The following is a 26,627-nucleotide window of genomic DNA, read 5'->3' as shown; positions in this document are numbered from 1 at the left end:
AAACAAAATTCAGAAAATAATCACAATCTATCCCTGGATACATGGCATTTATGTGATTGCATTCAGTTTCGTGTAGGTGTCAAACCATTGACTTATTACTTAAAAGCCCTATTTTCTAAAACTAGAGAACTACCTTCAAAATGACCCCCCATGTGTATTGTTGGGATGCTTTTGAGATTGACTGTGAGGTTGTCTAATTTATAACTTCCTTATAGGCAGGTGGTTTCCAGTAAACATGTAGTAATTATTGAAGAGAAATCAACACAGTGCCTGTTTTCTTCTTGTACATGAATCACTGGTCTTCAGTATCTCAAGCTATTCGCTTAACAACTGAAGTGTGCAGAGATGCTTCCAATACTCACAACGTCTCTTTACAATGCGAGAGCCATCACCACGCCTTCACAGGATTTAGTCATGAAACGTCTCACTCAAAGATTCCTTATAGCAGGGGTTCACAAACTGGGGATGGGATGGTTTCAGGGGCCTGTAGCTCTTACAAAAATCTCTCCCAAATGACAAAGCCATGATCCCCAGACCGGAGAATCAATTAATTTACACCAACGCTGCTATGAGGTGCTTGGAGATATTTCAAATGCATCAGCTCGTGTCTTCACTAACTCGAATGTGCAATTATACAACAAGGAGGGGGACAGTGTCTGAGCACAAAATAAGCAACAGAGACCAAGTCCGTATCAGGAACAAACGAGACCACAGCCAGAGAAGGGGGATAGAAAAGGCAGAAGATGGAGACAGGTGGGGCTCGCCTATGAAACATTTATTTTATACATTTTTAGAAGAGACCAGAACCTTCCAGTATATTTCCACTAAAACATTACATTAATACCCCTGCTCACCAGACATCCCCCATTGGTCTTATCACCTCACATGTCCGAGCAATTGTTATTTTCATAGACTTACTCCTTTGTAGCAGCGATTCTACTGAGAACCTTTTAACCTCAAGGCCATACATCCTCGGGACACAAACACCCTAAAATTGCTCCGATTCCAGTATCACACACACGGCACACAATACTGTGGGTCAGCTTGTCTTAAATGGCAGATTAGTTTTATAAAGCAATATTGTCTTATCGACAGGTTGTTGAAGGGTCTCTGTTACTACAGCAGTGTACAGTACCTGGGGGCGGATGGAAGATAGGTTGCACAGTATTAAGTTGAGACCACATTTCCTCTGCAGCTGGCCACACACTCATTCTGTGAACTTTATATGTGGTCAGGTGGGTTCCTAATGCTTGATTTGTATCCATTTTAAAGTTATATTAAAAGTAGTAAGTACTTTAATTTCTCTTTTCCATCAGTATTGAGTTCTAATGTTTCTCTAAATCTGCCTTTGAGTTGGTCTGGAGAATCTTAACTCAAATTGAAGCCTTCCTCAATCCATTCAAATCACATGACAGTGTGACCTTTCAACCCTGCCAGCCCCAGGTCCTCTCAGTCTACAATACATTTCTCAGTTTAACGGTATCTTCTTCCACAATATGCTTGCTTTCCCCTTAACTTTGCCATTCATTCTCGTACTTATTCTTGCAAGTACTCAAACACTGTGTTTAATGTTTGATAAGTCTGTGTTGAGGTTCTTAAGACTGAGTTCAGAAACTGCTGCTCAGTTCCAGTTGCCTGGAACAGACATATGTAACATAAGCTAGATCAGCCATAGTGACTTCATATTGGTAAGCTAGAGCACTGCTGTGCATTGACAGCAAAGCAAAAGGAAATGTTGCCTAAGTTACATGCATGTATCTATGACAGGAAATTAAACCTTATTTGAGTCATTTAATGAAAAAAAGAATCACTTAGAAACATCACAAAAGGGGTGGCAGTAGAAAAAGAAAATTTAAGCCGCTCAGTCTTTAAAGAACAGTGTGCACTGCAGTATTTCAGCAGTATTGCTAGACACATAGTCCGTACTGTACTTTGTAAAATAGGCTGTACATGAATGACTCATGTAACACTGCAAACGGTTCTGGCTACAGCTTTACGCTGCTCATCTGCATACACAGTATTTGAACGGGGCAAGGGGGTGGTGTCTATACTATCACCGCAAAGGTGGCGACCCAAACAAAGTTGGGACTGCCGACACGGACATTTTAATAAAGGATATGTATTTCTAAAGTGTTCAAGGGTTTAACTCTGGTCTTCATAACGCATTAATGCGTACTATAGTAAGTAAAACGAGTGCACTTACTTCATGTGTGCTTGAATTCTGTGATTCCCCTGGTGTCGACATCCCTGTGTTGTTTCGACCCAGCCCATTCTCAGCGTGTTGTTGTCGGGAGGTTCTGACCGAATCCTCCTCTCGGTCTTTCACGGTAGACACACCGCTCGGTAACACCGTGAGCACCAAAAACACCGCAGTCCATGATTTCACAGGCATGTTTAGTTTCATGCGGTACACTTTCCCGACCACCATTTACTTTACGTCCATTGCCTGTCGGTTATTCATCTGAATGACACAAATTCGTTGGCAAAACAAACAAATGTCAAGTATCTTGTGCAATGCGTGACGTGTCTTACTTCACTTTTTTCATCCCTGAACCGTTTCTCAGGCTTCTCTAAAACAGGTACAAACGCAAAGAAAAATAAATAAATCACGAGACCATAAAACGCATTTCACGTACTTGCCAGCCTATCCATTCAAAACATTTCCTTGCTGACACCAGGCATTTTAAAGGAAGTTACCGTGCTCGTGTTTTCATAAACTACTTTCCCGTTTGAAAAGTGTTAAAACACACAAATTAGGTCGATTAAACCACCGTTTTCTACATTAGCTGTGTTGTATTTTACTATTCTGCGCTTAAATTATATAGCCATAGGCTGAATTATATAAACATAACCTGAATCGCATAGTATTTATTCTTAGCCTAAAGTAAACGTTGTGCAAGAGTCTTGGGTCGAATGCTGTACAGCCTTACTTGTGTCAAACATGCTCTCGGAACAACAACCAACACTGCACCGACGAGAATGCAAACAAACGAGCTACTTTATAGCGAAGGTCTTATTTACTGCGAAGGCCCGATGACAGAAAACATATTTACAATCAGCAGCTACATGCGTTTTGTGTCTTACCCGGCTAAATATGCTACCGATTGAGTGTCCTCTTAAGCTACAGTTGTCTACTTGGCCAGGTCAGTGACACAGACGTACTTACATTACAAACCAGTCACTCTGGCGCTCTTAAGAAAAACTCCTTCTTAAAGGTACAAGAGCCTACTCTTGAGCAGTGTTTACAAAAGGCAAACAGCTTTGTACACAGTAGGCATTGACAGTGTTTGTTTGGTGCTATAGATATGTTGGAGTTGGTGAATGTTGGTTCAAATGTACAGCTTCTGCATTTTAAACTATTGTTTTAGTTACCCAATGCATGTCCCATATTCCAATACATAAGAGTTTCCGATCTTCTATTGCCCATGTTCTATAATTGGGACATGATTTAAATATATTAAAAATATGTGGATTATGCATTTATGAGACAACTTTCTTATGTTGTAGTTGCATTATGCCTTTAGCTTAACGTAATTTGGTTTACCATAGCACTTATTTATTTTCATCTTTGAAATATAGTATGTTTTATTAAATTATATCTGATATTTGTGTTTACTTTCTGTTGGGTGCATAAAAGCAGAAGTCACAAAAGAAAATTCCAAAACTGCACAAATGTTTTATTTATTCAATAACCGCTCGCCGTCTGTCTGAATTGCACTTACTCAGCAGCGAGTGCGGTATCTTCGAACTGGCTCATGTGACTCCTAGCTCTTTAATTTAAACCTCCCTTCTTCTTGCACTACCATTGTCATATGACCAGCGATGGTAACAAAGATGGCTCCTCTCAGTGAGTTTGGTCGGTGGAAGTCTTACAGTACAGTGTTCGTATGTCTGACGCTCTCGGCTCTTCTGACCCGTGTTCAGACGCAGATCAGTTCTGTCGTTTTGGACAAACAGACGGGACAGCTGAAAGTGACGTCAGAGCTGGACCCCGACTTTATCGCCTGGGCGAATTTCACTGATCAGATTAAACAAACCGGGTACATTTTACGTTTTGTTTTTGTTTGAATTTGACGTTAATTGTTGTTTTATTAGAATGACACATTACAGTAAAGCAAATGATCGCTTGTGTAATCTGTACAATAGGTACTGCTAGGTATAAATTGATGGTACAGTTACGAGTTATATATCAATAACACGTTTATGTCAACTCTAAATAGCTAAGCGTATATACGTTACGTTAACACACATTGTATAGTAGCCTTGGGGTTTATATATATATATATATATATATATATATATATATATATATATATATATATATATATAATATTTTGCAATGTATCGTGTATTATTGAATACTAGGTGAAGTACCCGGCATTGCCCGGGGAAATTCCATATTTCATGCATGACAAATTGGGGAACGGTAGCATTATGGTTTCCTATAAGTTACCGGTATTGGTGTCGCACAATGCGCTCGGACCCCTTAATTATTATTATTTTTTTTTTTTTACTATAAAATGTTGTTCTTTTTATTTATTTATTTATTTATTTATTTGGTTTTATGGGTTTCTTTAATTTGAGATACATGGCTACTGCAGTGATCCAGCAATGGGGTTACTAAATAAAGTACCCTGGGGGTCAAAATTTTGGATCCAGACATAGCCCTCGACCTTCCCCTGGATGAAAGAGGAGGCCATGCAAAGCCTGGTTGCACTGGCTCCTGCGGGGTCCGAATGCGTAAAGGAACCGACAGACACACTTTCTTCTTTATATATTAAGATATTGCAGCGTTGTGTGGAAAATGAAGACAGGCTCACACAGGTATTGCAGGTTCTGGAATGCAGCAGTTTACTAAGCCAGGACTCTACACTACAGCTGAGCAGCATGGTGCTACTCAGACTGTGACAAAAAAGAAAAGAAGTCCACAGCACACTGTTTTTGGTTTCTTCCTTGGTTCTCTTTACTCCTGCTTCTCTCTGGCTGTTTCTCTCCAATCTATCTCTCTGTTCTTCAGCTCTCTGTCTTGTCTCGGCACCAGCTCTCTCTCAACTCTGCAGCACCTGTTTGTCTTGGCAGCCTGATACTTATTACTGTTAAATTAATTCATCTAATATTTTTTCAGGCCATGTAAACTACTTTGTGTTTGTAGCTCCAGACACATGGGGGCGCTACAGCTACCAAAGAGCATCAGAAATGAACAAACAGCCTCTAATCCAAGATGTTTTAGAATAGTCTCTCCTCAATAGCGCTACAGCAGACCCTACTGGTCAAGCACCTGCTGAGTTCGAGCGGAGACCTACAGGGCTGGCCTTTGTCCTCCAGTGGCAGGTAGCTCGCTGATATCCGCTCTCATTCCTGGCAGTGAAAGAGGAAGCTGGCTTGCTCGTGGGATCGGAGGATGTCCACTGAAGCTTTAGTTCTCCTGAGCTGTGTGGGGAATTGCTGAACATAATTGCAAATTCTAAACTGGGGAGAAAATCGGGGGTAAAATAATTGGGCACTCTAAATTTTAAAAGAAATGTAAATCCATTCATTTAAAAAAAAATAGCTGAATAGGTTAACTAGTTGCCACAAGTTCTAAAATTTCATTTATGTCTTAATGGATTGCAACTGCACTTCCGTCCAGCTGAAACCACACATCTCGCAGTTATAGTCGCAGGACGTGTGATGAGCTCACTACCAGCTGTGACTTTTCTATTTGATTATTCCAGTAGTTGGCTATTCAGCGTTGTGTAAATGTGTGCAGTGTTATGCTGGTATATGTTTTCTGGTAATTGAAGCCGTGACGGGGGAGGTGTGTTGCTAACATTTATATTTCAGTACAGGGTGGTTTCAAAGTCTGCATGAGTATAGTGTTTCAGTGAAATGCTTTGTGTGTCCATGCAGGTGGGCGTACCTGGAGGTCACTACGAGTGGGAAATACAATGACAGTCTGCAGGCGTATGCTGCTGGACTGGTGGAAGCAGCACTCACCCAGCAGGTAGGTCTCTGATCCACACAGTGCTGTCAGGCAGGCAGCTCTTGGATTAACACAGTGCTGTCAGGCAGGCAGCTCTCTCTCTGATCCACACAGTGCTGTCAGGCAGGCAGCTCTCTCTCTGATCCACACAGTGCTGTCAGGCAGCCAGCTCTCTCTCTGATCCACACAGTGCTGTCAGGCAGGCAGCTCTCTCTCTGATTCACACAGTGCTGTCAGGCAGCTCTCTCTCTCTGATCCACACAGTGCTGTCAGGCAGGCAGCTCTCTGATCCACACAGTGCTGTCAGGCAGGCAGCTCTCTCTCTGATCCACACAGTGCTGTCAGGCAGGCAGCTCTCTCTCTGATCCACACAGTGCTGTCAGGCAGCCAGCTCTCTCTCTGATCCACACAGTGCTGTCAGGCAGGCAGCTCTCTCTCTGATTCACACAGTGCTGTCAGGCAGCTCTCTCTCTCTGATCCACACAGTGCTGTCAGGCAGGCAGCTCTCTGATCCACACAGTGCTGTCAGGCAGGCAGCTCTCTCTCTGATCCACACAGTGCTGTCAGGCAGCTCTCTCTCTGATCCACACAGTGCTGTCAGGCAGGCAGCTCTCTCTGATCCACACAGTGCTGTCAGGCAGGCAGCTCTCTCTCTGATCCACACAGTGCTGTCAGGCAGGCAGCTCTCTCTCTGATCCACACAGTGCTGTCAGGCAGGCAGCTCTCTCTCTGATTCACACAGTGCTGTCAGGCAGGCAGCTCTCTCTCTGATCCACACAGTGCTGTCAGGCAGCTTTCTCTCTGATCCACACAGTGCTGTCAGGCAGGCAGCTCTCTCTCTGATCCACACAGTGCTGTCAGGCAGGCAGCTCTCTCTCTGGTCCACACAGTGCTGTCAGGCAGGCAGCTCTCTCTCTGATCCACACAGTGCTGTCAGGCAGGCAGCTCTCTCTCTGATCCACACAGTGCTGTCAGGCAGGCAGCTCTCTCTCTGATCCACACAGTGCTGTCAGGCAGGCAGCTCTCTCTGATCCACACAGTGCTGTCAGGCAGGCAGCTCTCTGATCCACACAGTGTTGTCAGGCAGGCAGCTCTCTTTCTGATCCACACAGTGCTGTCAGTCACCTGACGGGATTGCAGTGCGCTTATAAATATAAGAGATTACAAAACAGTTTGGATTGGTATAGTTGCTCAACTAAAACAAATAAAGCAACATTAAAGTAGATTCAAATGTCATTTTAATGAGTTATTTTCCTTTGTTCTGGTATTTTCAATCATTCTGAGTGGTTCTGGGTTCCAATATCAACTCGAATGCATTTGAAGCTTCTTGCAGGTGTTCTATTTTAAAATAAAAATTGGTTTGTTAAAACAGGTTTCTTTTCATGCTACACATCTGAGTCCTACACTGTGAATATATGTGCATGGAAAGCTATGGAAGTATTGACTAAGTTTATATCAAAAAGTGTTGAACTTTTCCAGTGTTCTTATACTGAAGTCCTATGGATTCTCTGGCAGTCTGATGTTTTCTAAAACATTTTTTTCCAAAGATACACCAAAAATCAAGAATTCTCTCCTGTACACATTCATGTCGTTTGGTTTCTGATCCTTGTTGGTGTCTGTCTTTCATCATGTCCTTGGAACTTATTTTACAAAGGCTGAGCTCGGCATGGTTCATAATGAAATGTTCTCTATTACAGTGCTGTCGACCTAGTGTAGAGCAGCACATGGATATGAGCAGCACGCAGTGCTGTAGACTGAGTGCAGAGCAGTACATGGATATGAGCAGCGCTATAGACTGAGTACAGAGCAGTACATGGATATGAGCAGCGCTATAGACTGAGTACAGAGCAGTACATGGATATGAGCAGCACACAGTGCTATAGACTGAGTACAGAGCAGTACATGGATATGAGCAGCACACAGTGCTATAGACTGAGTACAGAGCAGTACATGGATATGAGCAGCGCTATAGACTGAGTACAGAGCAGTACATGGATATGAGCAGCGCTATAGACTGAGTGCAGAGCAGGACATGGATATGAGCAGCACACAGTGCTGTAGATTGATTGGTGCTCTCTGATGTTCTCACACCTCGCTCCCTGCAGCTTATCTACATGCACTGGATGAACACCATGGTGGGATACTGCGGACCCTACAAATACGACACCGGATACTGCCAGCGCCTGAAGGATTACATCATCCGCAACCTGCACTGGATGGAGGGGCAGATGGAGAGTGGCGAGGACCCCCAGTACTGGCACCAGGTAGGGGGCACAGAGACTGCCAGGGGTTTGGAGCTGTGGGTTAGGGGTGAATTCTGCCACAGCGTTTTACAGTGGTCACAAATTAGCAGACCAAACATAGATGTTTGACTTTGTGTTTTCAGTGTATATTCTGTTTATTTAGAAATACTGGGAGGCTGCTTCTAGACAAAACTCTGAGTCATTGAATGTATTGTAATCATCAGACCTGGGGCCAGTTCTAATTGTAACGTGTAATGAATTGAAACTACAATGTAGTTGTGATTGTAGCTGAACCTTGTCTCACCTGTGTAATTGTAATGAGCATATCACTGATCAATTCCAGGTCCATTGTAATGAGCATATCACTGATCAGTTCCAGGTCCATTATAATGAGCATATCACTGATCAATTCCAGGTCCATTGTAATGATGCTATCTGCTGTAATTCTAAATCTAATTGAGACCAGGTCTGTTGGTAGTTTTAAATGTAGTTATTTAATGTAGTGTTGTCCTTTCGCTTTATTTAAGTTCCTGATGAGTTTCTGTTCAGGCAGGTGTCGGCCTTGTTTCACAGCACAGCTGGTAGTGCCCCAGGCTGCAGTGTGTGGATAATAGACATGGATGAGTGTGTGTGAAGCTGCCCAGTCTTCTCAGATCTCCCTCTCTCTCTCTCTGTCAGGTTCGCCTGGCACTGCTGCAGCTGCGTGGTTTGGAGGACAGCTACAACGACCAGATCCTCCTCCCTTTGGGCTCCTTCTCCTTGAACCCCTTTGGATTCCTGTGAGTGTATTTCAGGCCTGGCCAGGCAAGGGGCAGCCTGCCCTGCGTGCCTGATAGTACCTGCCTCCCAGCCAGGTTAAAGCCTGTGTGTCAGTACCTGCCTCCCAGCCAGGTTAAAGCCTACCTGTCAGTACCTGCCTCCCAGCCAGGCTAAAGGATCTGTCCGTACCTTTCAAGCCACTTCGGTTCACTTCAGCACAGAAGGCTTCATCAGAGCCAGACATGTTTGGAGTCCTAGTTTGTGTACATTCCCTGAGGTAGTTTTAGCTGCAGGTACACAAACTTTCTCATACTGACCACTTTCTGGCCAAACAGCTATTGTCCTACTACATACATCATCTGCTTTAGCTTAGGGAAGCAAAACAAAATAATCAACAAAAACATATTTTTGTTGACTGATACAAGATAAACATAAATAGAGCTGTATATTTGCGGTTAAAGTTTAACGCATTATTCTTTTAACGTCTGTCTTGACCGTCTGTAGAATCTCATAACTCACTCAAGCTGCTCCATTTGAGTACTTGACTTTACACACGCTAGCTGAAGAAAGCGCAGTCATTGTGAAAGGGTTTATGTGTGTTGGTGGTTTTCTGATGGGACACACTACCCTGCTGGGGTCTAGATTGAGTCCACCATACTTTCAATTTGGAAAGCTGGATTTGTAAAAAAAAAATGTAGCCCTAGTGACAGTCTGGGTGACATCCCTCAACAGCTACAGTAATTGCAAGACTGGTTTATTTGTATCATGCTGCCAAATTTCCCCACAACTCTTCCAACGCCTCTAGCCACTCCTCTGTGCAGCACAGTACAGTCCTGGGAGGAAATGGGACCCAGCTTCTATTTTGTGTTACAGTAGTAATTCTATAATATGCTGCCTGTTCTGCTCGTTCATTCACTGTAGAGGTCTCAAATGTGTAGTTTTGACAGAAACACATGTTGTAGACATCTGGTACTCCCCTAGGTTAAAAGAAGTTCTCAGTTTGCTTGCTTTGCCTACCAGGAAGTCTGCTTTACTTCGTGATCACCTTGAGGTTAAAGCATGCTACTGGCTGCTTAACTGTCAGTCATTCAGGGAAGCAGCCGGTTGGTTACCGACGGGAAAGAAGGCCCTGAAGAGGTGGGGACAATTTCACTCTCCAGATGACCAAGGAAGTGCAAAACAATCTGAAAGCGTGGCTTGTAAGCCAGGATTTCTTTAACCCACTATTGTATCACAGATACAGATACAGATTTATTTGAAATGACATGCTTGCTAAAACACATGTTCCTTTCAAAACTGCAAATTTGAGACCTATGTAGTGGATTGATATGCATGGCGGGGGGAATGTATGGAATTATTTTGTTCTCTTTAACTGTGTGTAGGAGGATTCATGTATTTGGGGGTTTGTTGATAGATATCTGTGGTGTTTTAGGTCACCCCCTGTCTCTCTCTCTCTCGCTCTCGCTCTCGCTCTCGCTCTCTCTCTCTCGCTCCGGTACAGGCTGTTCAATCTAGGTGGAGACCTGGAGGATCTTGAATCCGCCCTAAACAAGACAGACCAATCGCGAGCACTGGGCTCTGGCTCCTGCTCCGCCCTCATCAAGCTGTTGCCAGGCAACAAGGACTTGCTGGTGTCCCATGACACCTGGAATAACTACCAGTCCATGCTGCGCATCATGAAGAAGTACTCCTTCGCTTTCCAGGCCTCTCCTCAAGGTACCTGCGGCACACCCCTGCCTCCTCCTACCTTATCAGTGGAGGCAGGTGTGGGAGATCATTTTGAAATATAACATTGAGGTAATATCAGCAGATTTAATGGGTATTCAGAAGAACCCAAAGTGTAAAATTTTTATTGTTGGAATTAGTCTTCTTCATCTCTGGAAAACACTGACAAACATAACATAGGTTGGACAGCCCAAAGTGCCTTTATTACTAAGTACCAGCACCTTCATTGCAAGGACTGTATAATAATGAAGTGAATATTGTAGAATTCTGGGCTGTTGGATCATAAATATAATGTATAACAGTGTAGTAAACCACACTGAATAATGAGGATGAAGCAGAGCTCTGGTTTCAAGTAGGGTTCTAAAGGCACTGTGGTGTGGATTATAACCGTGTTAGACAACAGGGTGTAACTGTTGCATCTCTACACACTGTGTCCTCTCTTGTCCAAGGCTGCTGACCCCTGCCTTGCTGTCTTTTCTGTCTCTTTCCCAGCGGACTCCCCTATCCCTGGAGGGGTCCAGGCCTTCTCCTCCTACCCGGGCTCCATATTCTCAGGGGACGACTTCTACATTCTGAGCAGTGGATTGGTGAGTTGCAGGAGGCACAGATGTGATGTCATTCACAACGTATTGCGTTTCACCTTGCACTTGCTTATAGCTGTGCTTGCTATTTTTCTATGTTTGTTTCAGGGGTTTATAAAATACTGTAATAATTGGCATACCTTTTTGAGTATTTGATTGGAGTTCTGCATTGGAACCTCATACAACCAGTTCATTATACAACAGGCTTTGCCACTTTGAGTTTGAGTTGTTTCTGACCAGCTGAGCTGACGACACGCCGTGATTGAGTGGAGTGGAGATACTGGCATCCACGGTCACCAACAGGAAAGCGTCGGGTATGATTGACACCCATGTTCATTTAATCTCTGCCTGGGCTGCATTTGGTCAGCTGCTGGTCAGAAGCAAAGAATACATTGACAATGTTGTATTCAGTATTAAAGCCTGTTAGATAATGAATAGGTTTCATGATGTTTCAATGAAGAACTAGATTTCTCTCAGAAAATCTGTTAAAAGGTTAGGGGGATTGTGGGAGGGTGCGGGTATTCACTGACACGGGAGACAGAAATGGTATTTGACAACACCACACAGGTGCTCGGTTTTATTATTTTCTTTTGTATTCTGGTGAGGTGCACTGATTTCTTTGAGCCCGTAGAGGGCGCTTGTGGTCCGTGGTCTGGCTACCAGCTATGGTATCCAGAACCAACAGGGAATACTGTACCTGTACTCAGGTACAGTCCGGCACTCGCAGGTGCTCACAAATTATAAAAAACGAAAAAGGCAAAAAGAAACAGGGAAAATAAAACACAGTAAGGAAAAACTACAAAATAAATGTGCTGCACTTCGCAGCGTGAATCTCCCCAGTCGCCGCTACCCGTATGACCCGGGACTCCGTCCTACACTCTGCTGTCTCCAGCTCACTGCACAACAATACTGGGGCTGTCCAAAGATCCCCCACTTTCCCTTTCTTTCTTTAAAATTATTTTCTTTGATTTTTCTTTCAGGGCGTTTGTTATCCTCCCGTCCCTCGGTAGTCAAAACGAGACCGCTTTGCTCGCTGTTCCAGTCTAAAGGGGCAGATCTGAGGAAACAACAGAGTGTTACTTTATAGGTTAACAATCCCATTAAAGTCCGCCTCCCAGCCACTCAGAGAGGGGAAAAGCACACACACCCTCTTCCCCACCTCTCCGTGTCACCGCCATGACTGGCAGGCAGACCCCACGGGACTGCCGCCCCCTTCCTGCAGCATCGTGCATGCGTCAGACGGCCAGACCAGGTCTCTCCCTGTTACAGGGATATATTACAGTATTTTTTTCAGCCCCTGAAAATGAACCTTGAAAAGGAGCAAACCTGTTGATTGTGAATCACACAGCCTCTGAAACAATGAACAGGTTTCAGTCCTGGGTCTCTCTCAAGCAGAGCCTTACTATTTTACTGATTTTATGTGGTGGTTTCTGTTTTATAAAATATCCATCCAGTCAGACCCTCCCCTCTCATCCCTTTGCTTTCTGTCCTCTAGGTTACCCTGGAAACGACGATCGGGAACAGTAACCCCGCCCTCTGGAAGTTCGTCACTCCTGAGGGGACGGTGATGGAGTGGTTGCGGAATGTGATAGCCAATCGGCTGGCAAAGACAGGAAAGGAGTGGGCGGGGCTATTCAGCAAGTTCAACAGCGGAACGTAAGTGGGAAACCCAGCCATGCTGTTCCCAAGGTGCTTGCTTGTTCTTGTTTTGGGCTGTTCACACGTGGCTATTGCAGTCTGCACATCAAAGTCCACTTCAGGTTCATGAGTAAAGAAAATAGACATGTAGTTTGAGGAACAAATATTGCATCGGTTGTAGCTGACACCTCCTCTAACACACTGACATAGACACTGCAGTCTCTACCTGTTGCTTTCCTTAGATCTAGCTCTGCATCTCCTTAGCAAGACAGCATGATGTCGTTGGGTTTGATTTTATGCAAGATAGATTCTGAAATGAGATCCGGTTTAAAAAATAAATACATAAATAAAATTCACTCAGGACCACCGACCGTGAAAAGGTTCTTTGATGCTAAATCTCTCATTGTATAAATAGATTTGTATATTTTTATTGTTTTGTTGTTTTTATATTTCTAGTTGTGATTTAATCCATTTCACTAATTTTAATTGACATAAATCCTCACTCCTGTGAAGAGTTTCATTCCAACTGAGTTCTCAATCACTTAACTAAACCCTTAATTTAACTAATTATTTGCTTTAGACCTTTTTAATTGTGTTCAGCTCCGAAAAAGTGTTAATGTTATAGCTAACTTGAAATCTGCAACTGTTTAAGAGCTGAAAACAAGTAAAAAGGTCTAACTAAGTAAATGATTAGTTCAATTAAGGGTTCAGTTAAGTAACTGAGAACTCAGATGGAATGAAACCCAGCAGACACAGGGGGTCCCCATGACCGGTTTGAGAAGCCCTGCTGTAGTGATACCCTTGGGGCTGGGTATGGGTGTTTCTGTTCCTCACTGCTTTGTTTATTCCAGGTACAATAACCAATGGATGATTGTTGATTACAATTACTTTACCCCTGGGAAGACAGACACCAAGGAGAACCTGTTTACTGTTTTGGAGCAGATTCCGTGAGTAACCTACGGACACAATTTCTACCCTGGGGATACCGCTCTGTGTGTGTGTGTGTGTGTGTGTGTGTGTGTGTGACACGTGACAGTATTCTTCTTTTTCCATTCTTGGTTTAGGGGCCTCGTTATGGTTGCAGATAAAACCGAGGAGTTGTTCCAAAAGGGCTACTGGGCGAGCTATAACATACCGTGAGTACATTGTTTTGTGTTATATCTGATTCTCTGGCCTGTCTCACCTTTCACCTTTCATGTGACCAGTGTGGTCTAGTGGTTAGAGCTGAGGGACTGGGAGGGAGGCAGTCTGTTCTGGTGGTTAGAGTTGATGACTGGGAGGGAGGCAGTGTGGTCTAGTGGTTAGAGCTGAGGGACTGGGAGGGAGGCAGTCTGGTCTGGTGGTTAGAGTTGATGACTGGGAGGGAGGCAGTGTGGTCTAGTGGTTAGAGCTGAGGGACTGGGAGGGAGGCAGTGTGGTCTAGTGCTTAGAGCTGAGGGACTGGGAGGTAGGTAGGCAGTGTGGTCTGGTGGAATGAGGTTTGGTCGTCTCAATCTAGCCCTTCCTTGGAAATGTGTCGCGTCACAACAAACAATCAAAGTGTTGTTAAAAACAACCATGTAGTGACCCAGCCCCTATAAACCCTCAATGTTCCATTTGACAGTTTAATAATTTCAGTTAAAACGGTATGAAGATGTTATTTTCACTTTTTTATAATTTTTTTTTTTTAAAATTGAATCATACAATAGAAGCATGCATTTGTACCTAGTATTCCTCATCGAAGACACCTCTCTAGGTGTAAGGAGACATTGTGATTGATGGACACACGGCAGGCAGGCTCCGCCAGGTCACCTGTGTGGTGATGTGCATCTTTCTGCTCCTCTCTCCCAGGTACTTTGAGCCCATCTTCAATGCTAGTGGCGGGCCTCAACTGGTGCAGCAGTATGGAGACTGGTTCTCCTTCGACTTGAACCCGCGAGCACAAATCTTCCATCGCAACCACAGCCAGGTCATCGACATGGAGTCCATGATCCGCCTCATGAGGTCAGGGCCCTGGGCAGCATGGGCTACTGGAGTAGGAGGCTGTGAGGCCTTGTGCTCTGAGCTGAGCGAGTGGGAGGGGACAGTGTCGTCTAGTCTAGTGGTTAGAGCTGAAGGACTGGGAAGGAGGCAGTGTGGTCTAGTGGTTAGAGCTGAGAGACAGGGAGGGGAGGCAGTGTGGTCTAGTGGTTAGAGCTGAGAGACTGGGAGGAAGGCAGTGTGGTCTAGTGGTTAGAGCTGAGAGACTGGGAGGAAGGCAGTGTGGTCTAGTGGTTAGAGCTAAGGGACTGGGAGGGAGGCCATTGTGGTCTAGTGGTTAGAGCTAAGGGACTGGGAGGGAGGCAGTGTGATCTAGTGGTTACCAACAGAACTGAAAAGCTTATTACAAGAGTAGAGTTTAAATGAAATGACTACAGTGTCAGTGTGTGCAAGGCTATTGTTATTGAATAGACTCTGAATACTGAATATTAAATACATGCCCTGGATATCTACTGCTGTACAGCCAGCGGGTATTTCACAAGTGTATGTCTTATAGAGTTTAAACATTTAGAATTTGAGAATGCATGGCCTAGAGGTTAGAACCGATGGTTGGTCACTAATTCCATCTCTTTCTCGGTTTTACTGTCAGGTACAATAACTTCATGGAGGACCCTCTGTCTGTGTGTCAGGGCTGTGACCCCCCTCACAATGGGGAGAACGCCATCTCCGCCCGCTCGGACCTCAACCCGGCCAACGGGACGTACCCCTTCGGAGCCCTGAAGCAGAGACCGCACGGAGGCACTGACATGAAGGTGAGGAGCCGGGTTGAACAGCACTCCCTCCTCTGGGGGTTAGGGAGGCATTGCAGTTCAGTGTCCTGACTTTGAGAAACTCAGATATACACTAAATCAGACTTGGGGGACAATTCCAATTGCGATCATTATTGTATTTTCAATCACTTTTGGTGACTCCATTTGTTTGCAAAAAATAAGTTATATAGTTTTGTTTCTGTATTTGTACCTGTGATTTTTGCTTGGTTATTTAGAATATATTTTAATGTGGGTAGCTGTTTGTTACTTGTAGTTGCATAGATCAGAGACCTTTCTGTAACATGTCCTGTTTTACAATGAAAATACATTTCAGAACCTCACACTTAAAGGGCACATAAGGACCTTTTTATTTTGTTACATGTTCCCATGTGTTGCTACAACTGCTTAAGTAAGGTGTGTGTATTGTTTTAAAAAAAATTGTTTTTTTACATTTTGACCGCTTTTTTAAAATATAAATTGTATTCCCTGCCTCTAGATGGCTTCACATGTACCTGCATGAACCTCTCAGAACTACATTTCCTATCATCCTCCTGCTCACTGGTAAATCCATTTCAGTTGCATATGTGAGCAGGAGGATGATGGGAAATGTAGTTCTGAGAGGTCCATGCGATTACATGTGAAGCCATCTTGAGGCAGGGAATGCCATTTAAAAGTTTAAGTGGCCAAAATGTAAAAAAAATGTAAACAATACACACACCTTACCTAACACAATAAAATAAAAAGGTCCTTGTAATACCCTTTAAGACCTATATAGTGAATGCAAGTGCATGACAGGTAGTGTTTGTCATTATTTTGTTAGTGGCAATTACTTTAAGGTCTTGCTAACTGCAAATTGAATTTGAATGGTGGTGGAAATAAATAAGGCACAGTAACAGAACAAAATTACTGAGGGAGCCCCGTGAAATGAATGGGTTATGTGTGTGTTTTTTTTGTTTTGTTTTGTTTTGTGTTGGAATCTTCTTTTTTATTTTGGGGGGGGGGGGGGGGGGTCCCTGATGGGGCTCGTCCGTACGGTGAGTCATACAGCCAGGTTCGCGTCTGACTGTGAAAGTCGCTATCCTTCGCTAGTGACTCTGAAGGAAGCATTGCATTGGCTCTGGCATTCCCGTGGGTTAGAGAGGCAAAACCAGCTACAGGGAACCCTGTTGGCCAGTGAGAGACAGACACCTGCAGGGCTGGCCTTTGTCCTCTAGAGGCCGGTAGCTCACTGACACCGCTCTCGTTCCTGGCTGTGAAAGAGGAAGCTGACTCGGTCGTGGGGTCGGAGGACATCACTGAACCTTCAGTTCTCCTGAGCGGAGCTGCTGCAGAATCATTTTATTTTCAATAAACCAAATATCATTGACATGAAAAGCATCGCTTTGACAATCTAATTCTTCCACTACCAAAAAAGCATGTTCCATCTCAAAATGCAAAAACATAATACTTGTGTGGTTGCACAATGCATTTCAAAAGGGATTTTTGCGTGACAGTCCTTTCTGTCAAGTTCAAACTCTCCTCATTAATGTTATTGTTGATAATAAATCACTGTGCTTAGTGGTTTTCAATACATTAATACACTTTTTTTCTGATTTCTCTCCCCCTCCAGGTCACTTCCTTCTCCCTGTATCGAGACTACCAGCTCCTGGCTGTCAGCGGGCCCACGTGGGACCAGGTGCCCCCATTCCAGTGGAGCCGCTCCCCCTACAGCCGGCTGCTGCACATGGGGCACCCTGACACCTGGGCCTTCCCTGTGGTGAGGGTGTGCTGGGGCTGAGGGGAGGGCAGGAAACCTGGTCAACCTTTCCTTACCACACCTCAAAGCAATGCCTTGCTTTTATCTGCTTCATGAAACCAATATGAAAAACACCCATTCTTATTCAAATATCCTCTTTAGATGTGTAACATGCATTTTGAATTGTGCAGTATGAGTTCTGATGCACATTTCTAAACTAGCTTTTAAACACATTTCCACCTGTGCTGTGAAACCAGTCTGTAAAACTCATCTTGTTACCAGTATCAAACTGGGCCGGTTCCATATGCAGTTTACAAACCAGTCTGCAGCCGGACATATCTCCAGTATTTCCCTGGCAGTGTAACTAATTCTCAGTCCTCATGTTCAGCCTGCATGTTTTTCAGCATTCAGAGGTTTCAAACCCGGCTCTCGCGTCCCTCGTATCGGGCGCTCGGCAGGTCATCCCCCATCCGTGTGCTCTGGATATCTGCCAGCCCACACAGACCCAATTCAAATCGATTCACAGGCAGGTTGAAATGTAGCTGAGTTAGAAACCAACTGGACTGATTTCAGATCCCTTTTAAGAGATAGAAACTTCACAATGAGGGATCTGGGTTCTTCACAGGAGTGTAACCCGTGTCTGCTGTTCTCATCTGGGCTGGTTCAGCGGTTCACTTTGGCAGCATACAGTTTAGTTTTGGGTGACTTTAATTATGTAAATATGTTTAATTTGGGCATGAACTGCTCCTGAAATTTGCTAAATAATTATTTTAGTACACAGTGCCTTGTGTATGCATATGTGTATATATATGAGATCATTCAATTTATTGCATACTCAATATATTAAGTGCATGTATGGTCAGTACTGGCTAACCCCACCAGATGGCAGTGTAGGTCTGAAGATCTACTTTGCTGTGTTGTGATGCTTGACAAGGCTTAGGTTATACTTCCCATTGATTTAAAACAGTGCTGAATGCAAGTCTGACACCATTTTAAATATTGGTGTTTAATCCAATAGAGAATCATTACTGAGTTTTAAAGCGTTCTGATCTAACAAAAAAAGAAAGTAAAGCACTTTATTGAATGAATGTATTGTGTATGATGGATTTAAATTATAGTCTATTTGTATATCAGAGAATAAACAAAGCACTCTACTGAAGCCAGCTCTTACTAGTTTTGTATTCCATTTAGAAACTAGAAATGTCCGGCAGGCTGAACAATAATACGAACATCTGACAAGAAGGTTGTAATTGAAAAGGTGCATCTTCTCACTAACACCCGCTGTGACACAAACATACAATACTGTCAGATTTAATTTGTTTTGATTTAAGAAATGTAGAATGAATACGATGTACACAATTAAATCACCCTCCACGTATCATTTGCATAGTTTGGTTCCAATTCTTATTTTGTGTTTCAACACATCCTTGAAACTTGTTTTTATGAAGTTTGAGCTCTGCTTGGTTCACAGCCACTACCACGTGCTTCCTGTTAGTCTCCAGGAGGCCTGTTTCCATCGGCAACGGGAGACTAAAGGTATGAGAGTGGGACTGCTGAAACAATATGTTAGTAAGCTATTTGTTACAGTTAATGAACGAACAGCGCCTCTTTTAATAAAGCATGACCACAACACTTGTGCCAGTAACAGACTCCAGCCACAGCACCCCATACAAACTGTGCTGTTTTCACAGCTCTATGTAGCTCTTTCAGGAACCTGTCTACATGCCTGGGCTTGCATTTTCACATGATTGGCTAAATAAAAATGTTTGTCTGTGTAATTATGAATGTGGTAAATAAATAATTTGAACTAATAATATTATATATATATATATATATATATATATATATATATATATATTAAATGAACCTTGCGGCTCGGTTCGTTTCGCCCTTTAAAATACTGACCCAGACACAGAGAGATGGAGGGTTTGAAAGCGCTTTTGCGCTGAGTTTTAATACAGAACCAAAAAACAAAACAAAACACAAAATACCCACAAACAAAATAAACACCTAGCTCTGTACAAGCACTAACTAACACACAGGAACACCCTGACTACAAGTGGGACAGCTAGGCTGTTTCCCCACTAAACAATAAACAACAAAAACCACACAGGTTTAATACAGCACCTTTTTTCCCTCACGACTGCCAGGAAGCAGAGTACTACTTTTTGCCTCCTTCTTCTCAGCAGCCCCCAGCAAAGTGACTGTTTTTCTTTTATACCCTGCATCTGGCTCCAATTTAATAATAAGCACCAGGTGCTGGGGATAATTAAGCAATACAACACTTAACAAAACCAATCAAACAATTAAACAAATGTGCATTTCCCCAAACTACCAAAGACCATACATTTCACTGCAGGGATGATTCCAATCTCATCCCCCACTGTGCTACAATATATATATATATATATATATATATATATATATATATATATATATAAAATACAATATTAATAAAAAGACAAAGCTTTGAGTCTAGTGTGCAAAGATTTTGACAAAAGTGCGCAGTTTGATATGAGGGGGGGAAGAGATGATTTTACAACCACCATATATTCCCTCTTGTGTTACAAAATAACAACCCCCCACTTAAACTGTATACAGCTCACAGGAAACTACGTGGGGGCTTCTTACCGGAACGCACACAAGGTAAATCTCAGTGGCACAACAATACTGTGTGAATGTTGTTATGATAAGAGGTTTCAACTAGGGTGTCGAGGACAAAATATCTTGATTTCATTTTGAGATTAATAACTGTAATATCAGTTCATCTCTGTTTTATTGCATATTTGAAAAATGATTACAATAAATAAATCCATCTTAATAAAGCTTATCATAATACTGATATTTTACTAAAAAACCTTTTGTTTGGCAATTTCTAGATTCATTTCTGTTATATCATGTTCTCTTTATTAAATAAAGAGCTAAGAAGTTCACACTTCCCTACAGGAGCATAACATTGGTTAGATTGTTGTGTTTAGCTTGATTCTTGGGCTTACAGTAGGTTAATAATAATCAAATAGGTTGACTGGTTGCCACTATAAAAAGAAAAATGAATAAATCATGTATTTGATAAGGTCTTTGTTTATTCATGAAACGTTGCTGTTTGTGCACTATGTTTAAAAATTGCTTGGATTAATATATATATATATATATATATACAGTACTGTGCAAAAGTTTTAGGTAGGTGTGAAAAAATGCTGTAAAGTAAGAATGCTTTCAAAAATAGACATGTTAATAGTTTATATTTATCAATCAACAAAATGCAAAGTGAGTGAACAGAAGAAAAATCTACATCAAATCAATATTTGGTGTGACCACCCTTTGCCTTCAAAACAGCATCAATTCTTCTAGGTACACTTGCACACAGTTTTTGAAGGAACTCGGCAGGTAGGTTGGCCCAAACATCTTGGAGAACTAACCACAGTTCTTCTGTGGATTTAGGCAGCCTCAGTTGCTTCTCTCTCTTCATGTAATCCCAGACAGACTCGATGATGTTGAGATCAGGGCTCTGTGGGGGCCATACCATCACTTCCAGGACTCCTTGTTCTTCTTTACGCTGAAGATAGTTCTTAATGACTTTCGCTGTATGTTTAGGGTCGTTGTCATGCTGCAGAATAAATTTGGGGCCAATCAGACATCTTCCGATTGCGAAGGGAAGTAAGCATGATGTGTCTTTCATCTGCTGCAGTAAGTTTCCTTGGCCGACCACTGCATCTACGGTCCTCAACGTTGCCCGTTTCTTTGTGCTTCTTCAAAAGAGCTTGGACAGCACATCTGGAAACCCCTGTCTGCCTTGAAATTTCTGCCTGGGAGAGACCTTGCTGATGCAGTATAAATACCTTGTGTCTTGTTGCTGTGCTCAGTCTTGCCATGGTGTATGACTTTTGACAGTAAACTGTCTTCAGCAACCTCACCTTGTTAGCTGAGTTTGGCTGTTCCTCACCCAGTTTTATTCCTCCTACACAGTTGTTTCTGTTTCAGTTAATGATTGTGTTTCAACCCACATATTGAATTGATGATCATTAGCACCTGTTTGGTATAATTGTTTAATCATACACCTGACTATATGCCTACAAAATCCCTGACTTTGTGTAAGTGTACCTAGAAGAATTGATGCTGTTTTGAAGGCAATGGGTGGTCATACCATACATAGATTTGATTTAGATTTTTCTTGTTCCCTCACTTTGCATTTAGTTAATTGATAAATATAATCTATTAACATGTCTATTTTTGAAAGCATTCTTACTTTACAGCATTTTTTCACACCTGCCTAAAACTTTCGCACAGTACTGTATATATATATATATATATATATATATATATATATATATATATATATACACACACACACACATATATATTTTTATATATATATATATATATATATATATATATATATATATATTAATGTTGTAACATGGTACATATGATATATATATATATATATATATATATATATATATATATATATATATATATATATTAATGTTGTAACATGGTAATGGGTTGCATTCGCAACCACACTTCTGCCCATCTGAAACGGCATGCTTCATCACCACAGCACATGGGATTAGTGGACTAGCAGTTTCTGAGGTCGACTGCACCCTTTCTATTTGACTAGTCCGCAATTCAGTGCTATCTCTAGCTGGACATAATGCTGTGAAACTTACGCAGCCTGATATAAGTTAAAAAACAGCTGTCTTCTGATCCACTAGTCGTCAAAGTTGTTTAAACTGAAAGTACCTATTCACAAACCCTCCACTGTGAGCATGCTTCTCTGTAATGTTATGCTGCATTTTTGCCCTGCGTTGTTCTGAGTGAGATTAGTAAGGCACGTGACGAGCGTCGCGGGAAGCGAGTTACGATCTGCTAAAACAGACAAAAAAGCGCGAACATTCTGAATTAAAAAACATATCTGCCAAAAAAAACTGTGAACTGTGATAATTTCACAGTCCTAGGTGCAACATGTTTATTTGAGAAAGAACACCACTTGATTTTCCTGGCTTCATCTAACAGTGTGGTGTCAACCGCTGTGCTTCAGCTATGTGAGACACAAGCTGTCTGTCTGTCTTCTCATTTCTTCAGGGGATTACATCAGAGCCCTGAACCCAGCTCACAAATACCTGTCTGCAGTCCAGCCAGTTCCAACTGGATCCTCCCGCCCCTCCATGCTAGCAGCTGGCTGTGATGACCTCTCTCTCTATATATCTATATATACATATACACACTCCCTGGCTGTGTAGCTACAGATAGTATACATTGTGTTGCAAGCTTGGCTTCAGGCCGATGCTGTCTCACCAGAATCCAGGGCTGTTGACAGGTCAAAATAAATCAAATGGTGTTTTTTTTTACTTTGTGATAAGTATAAAGACCCTAAAGCAGACGAATCACAGGTGCACAATTTCCATGACTTCTTAGATAATACCCTGTGTACAGAGGCACTGAAAATGAAGCCTCATTGTTAGCATGATGTATATCTCTGCTGACTTGATTTTATTTAGAGAACTACTTGTTAACGGCAAAGTGGAGGAACCTGGGGGAGGTGTGGAGACTGCCTGTCTGTCTGTTACAATTACAAAAGCATATAGGTAGAACATGTTATTCTACTTTGTTGCTCAAGGATCTCGTTTTGTATCCACCCACTCTTGTCATTAAATGAGAATCATCTAATGACCAGGCTGCCAATGAGAGGAAAGTACGAGACACACCTCCCTGTTTGTGACATTCTCAACAGCAGTGAGGGGTCACCCAGTCCACCCGGAGGCTTATGTTTGTGAACACAATGTCTTTAGATGATTTTCCAATATCCCGATCTTTGAGAATCCTTCCATGTTCAGGATGTGCAGAAACATGTAATCTTGTCTGTGCACTGTGGGTAGAACAACTACTAATTGAGACGAGGTAGAAAAAACAAACAGGTCGACCAGTCATCACTTTAAAGAGACATTAAGAAATCATGACTTTGACGATGTCCGCTGCTCTGTTTGTGGACTCACTGTTTTGTAACACTTCTCCAATCTCTCTGTATGCCTGCCCTGCCTTGCACCACAACTGAAGTCCAATTTAAAGATTAACAGAGTTTCCATGCAGTTTAGAAACTCCAGATTCTCTCCATTGTTGTTAGAATGAGCCGTAGGACACGCATATCAGTGACGTACATTCCTCACGCACGCTACAGGAATTGCGCAACCAAAAAAGAGTGGGTAAATCGCCTTCTCGCGCTAAAAAGCCAAGCAAATTGACCAGCTATTGAGGGTTTTTTGCATGCAAACATGTCCGAAAGCCGTACCGTATGTTGACGACACTTCAGCCATGAAGATCCTGTATGTGAGGTAACCTTGCACAACTTTCTACCAAGCAGTGCTCTATTAACAACTAAGATCTGCTGGAAGTAGCCCTGGCAAGCTTCTGTGACCAGATAGGAAACAAATCAACATACAGTACGAGGGGTTTAGAGACCTCTTCAGTCAGTGTATTTTTTTGTATGACACCATTTATTCAATGTTTCAAATGAGTGCCGTTTGACTAATAAAATGACAGTACTTTATAGATAAGTTGTTTTATAAGCAAGATTATAAAAAATATTGAAGCTAATACAAATGTAAAAATTGCAGCCTATTGCAATACATTTTATAAAAAGAAATCGGTGGCCAAATGAGGAAAAACTTTTGAAATCCAGTTTAAGAAAGCTGCATGATATCAGTAGTCACACAAGGGCAAACTGGAACTCAGACACAAACATTTATGTATACCTCTTATATTTTAATATCAATTGGGTCATTTGAATTTGGAAGAATTTCTCTCCCTAAAAGAAAACTACATGGAAACTCAAATTACCTGAAAGCTAGACCAAAATAGCGTGAGAAAAAGGTGAGACTTAGGCCCTGTCCACACTACACAACCGATCTCGAGAACCGTACTCGAAACCGCTCTGATACAGCTCAAAACGTCCACACAGAAGTACCTTTTCATGTTTAGTCAGGCTTAATGCGTCCGCACACCATTAGAATAGTTCAGTTACAATTCCCAGCAGTGCAACGAACCGTGGAAATAAATACGGTAGCATCCCACCATTCACTGTATTTTACTTTAAAATAATGTGTTATGCCCCATATTAACAGAGATCCATATTGATAAAAAGAAATATAACAAGTATTGTGGAAAAAGTAAATCCGAACACACACACACACAAGTAGGGCTTGAAGTTTTCAGGTTTTATTTTTAATCAGGTGAAGTCCCTTTAAACAAATTGAGCTGATTCTGTTTTATAATTAAACTCAGAAAAAGCTGTTAATTACAAAACAATCTTTGTTTTTACCTTCATATCTTGCATGAGCCTAATTCTGGTCCTCTTAAATTTATTTCAAACAGAGCTGACAAATTACGTGATTTGTTCATCCCCGATCCTACTTTTAACTTGCATTTCATTTTTGCAGTCGTCTAATTTAATGTTATGTTTTTGTTATTTTCCCCATTAGTTTAACAGAGATGTCCTGACAGATTTTTTGAAGCATAAAAATGAATACCTAGTGCAGAGTGTACACTGATAGCAAGTCCTTCGGGCGCCTGCGCTGAGTATTTCGCCAAACATACCACAAAGCATTTTGGGATATTTGAGGATACACAAAAAAATGTAGTTTGGTATTACAGTGTCCACACTTCTGATAAACCGTACTACCTGATGCGATCTAATTAGAAAAGGACTCGAGACTACCTCATGAGGTGGTCTCGAGTACGGTATTAAATTCTGCGTAGTGTGGACGCAAACCGTATTTAGGACTTTTAAGACGGTTTAAATGCAACTAATACGGTTTAAACGCATAGTGTGGACAGTGCCTAATAGTCCATATCAAGTGGACTAAAAAGCGGTCTAGCAAGTCCTGCAGATCTGTAATAAGATAATCTTGATTGCAGCGTACCAAACAGCAAGTGGTTTAGCTAGTCTGAACAAGTGGAACAAGTTACAGTAGCCAGACAAGGAGGACTAACCCATAAACCGCTACAAGTGCGGATGGAAATTCACATTGAGGATATTGAAAGCACTGGCAAAAAAGTCAGAAATGTGAAACGTTAAATTCTAAATGTGTTGTTAATATAATACAAATGATACATGTGACGTTTCAGTCGGTTAAATTGAATACATCAAACATGCATTTTTAAAAATATTATTCTTTAAATATAGGAGTATCTTATTGTGTGGCACTTTATTACAGTTTTTGCAATAGTTTATGAATAAAACAAAACCAGCCTCTCCAGAATATTTTGTTCCTCAACCATAATAAATGAGAAAAAAGGTGCCGCATATTTAAATTATAGGCTACATTCTCAGTCTATCCAGAGCAACTTAAAATTGTTACAAGATATCTCATTATTTTTACATACAATTACATTATTTAATACATTATTTTTACATACAATTACCCATTTATACAGTTGGGTTTTCTACTGGAGTAATCCAAGTAAAGTATCTTGCTCAAGGGTACAGTAGCAGTGTCCCCCACCTGGGATTGAACCCATAACCCTCCAATCAAGAGTCCAGAGCCCTAAACGCTACTCCACACTGCTGCTCTGCTTGAGTTTCCCTAGAAAATATATAATTGCTTAATATTGCGTATCAACGCTACAAGGTAATGAGATAATGTACACAGTGCAATTGTCAATTTTATATAATAATATAAAATATTGTATTTAGTTCTGTATTCTGTTACATGTTAGTGATGCCTTTCACTTGAGACACTGGGTTATGCGGGTCTACAGTACCGTGCACTGAACATGAAGCGCTTCGTGAGATTCGGCATCGGCAAGCGAACCTTACTGAACAAAATGTTTCAAAAGGCTTCAATTTAATTTTACTATTTTTCAGACATCAGTTCAGAGAGTAATGGCGCTGTCTTTGTTTTAAAATGTGCTGTATAAACGTAGGACGAGCAAGCGTACTAAGTTAGTCTTATACTTCATAGTACTAAGACAGTCCACCTGAACAGGATCATCTCACGTCTGATTTGCTACGCTGCAATCAGGATCTTGTTTAGTCTGATTTAGCGGATGATCCACCTGTGCTGATTAGCGTCTGGTACAATGCAATCGGGATTAACAAGTGTACTAACTTTAGTCCAAGCAAGTGGACTACACCTGATTAATCCATTAGTTAGACGCATCAAGTGGACTAACTTTGGTACGCTACAATCGACCCTCAGGGCCCTATCTTGAATTTAT

At 42.0% G+C, this 26,627-nt stretch overlaps 2 protein-coding genes across 5 annotated transcripts in view; one reads left to right on the top strand and one right to left on the bottom strand.

The window, feature by feature from the left end:
- LOC131699083 (mitochondrial sodium/calcium exchanger protein-like) overlaps positions 1–3,197 on the bottom strand; it is a 29,923-nt gene extending 26,726 nt beyond the window's left edge. Inside the window, exons 1-2 of one of the 4 annotated variants that reach the window (XM_058994832.1) lie at positions 3,085–3,195; positions 2,204–2,570 (exon numbers count right to left, since the gene is read on the bottom strand). In XM_058994832.1, coding sequence (XP_058850815.1) covers positions 2,204–2,428 — 225 coding nt within the window. In that variant the 5' untranslated portion in view covers positions 2,429–2,570; positions 3,085–3,195. Of the gene's footprint in view, positions 1–2,203 lie in introns of all 4 variants that reach the window. The other 3 variants (XM_058994833.1, XM_058994830.1, XM_058994834.1) reach the window with 3 other exon arrangements.
- Positions 3,198–3,800: 603 nt separating this feature from the next.
- LOC131699081 (putative phospholipase B-like 2) lies at positions 3,801–18,820 on the top strand. Its single transcript, XM_058994826.1, has 12 exons — positions 3,801–4,040; positions 5,890–5,983; positions 8,068–8,226; positions 8,884–8,984; positions 10,466–10,680; positions 11,182–11,276; positions 12,766–12,926; positions 13,760–13,855; positions 13,973–14,044; positions 14,739–14,891; positions 15,517–15,679; positions 17,286–18,820. Exons 1-12 carry the CDS (start codon positions 3,823–3,825, stop codon positions 17,451–17,453), a joined length of 1,695 nt encoding a protein of 564 aa, XP_058850809.1. The 5' UTR covers positions 3,801–3,822; the 3' UTR covers positions 17,454–18,820.
- The last annotated feature ends 7,807 nt before the right edge of the window (positions 18,821–26,627 follow it).

Source organism: Acipenser ruthenus, chromosome 21 (genome assembly GCF_902713425.1).
Source record: "Acipenser ruthenus chromosome 21, fAciRut3.2 maternal haplotype, whole genome shotgun sequence".
In the NCBI taxonomy this organism is placed as follows: domain Eukaryota; kingdom Metazoa; phylum Chordata; class Actinopteri; order Acipenseriformes; family Acipenseridae; genus Acipenser; species Acipenser ruthenus.
The sequence above is the reverse complement of the archived record's forward strand: the minus strand, read 5'-3'. Positions and strand labels throughout refer to the sequence as shown.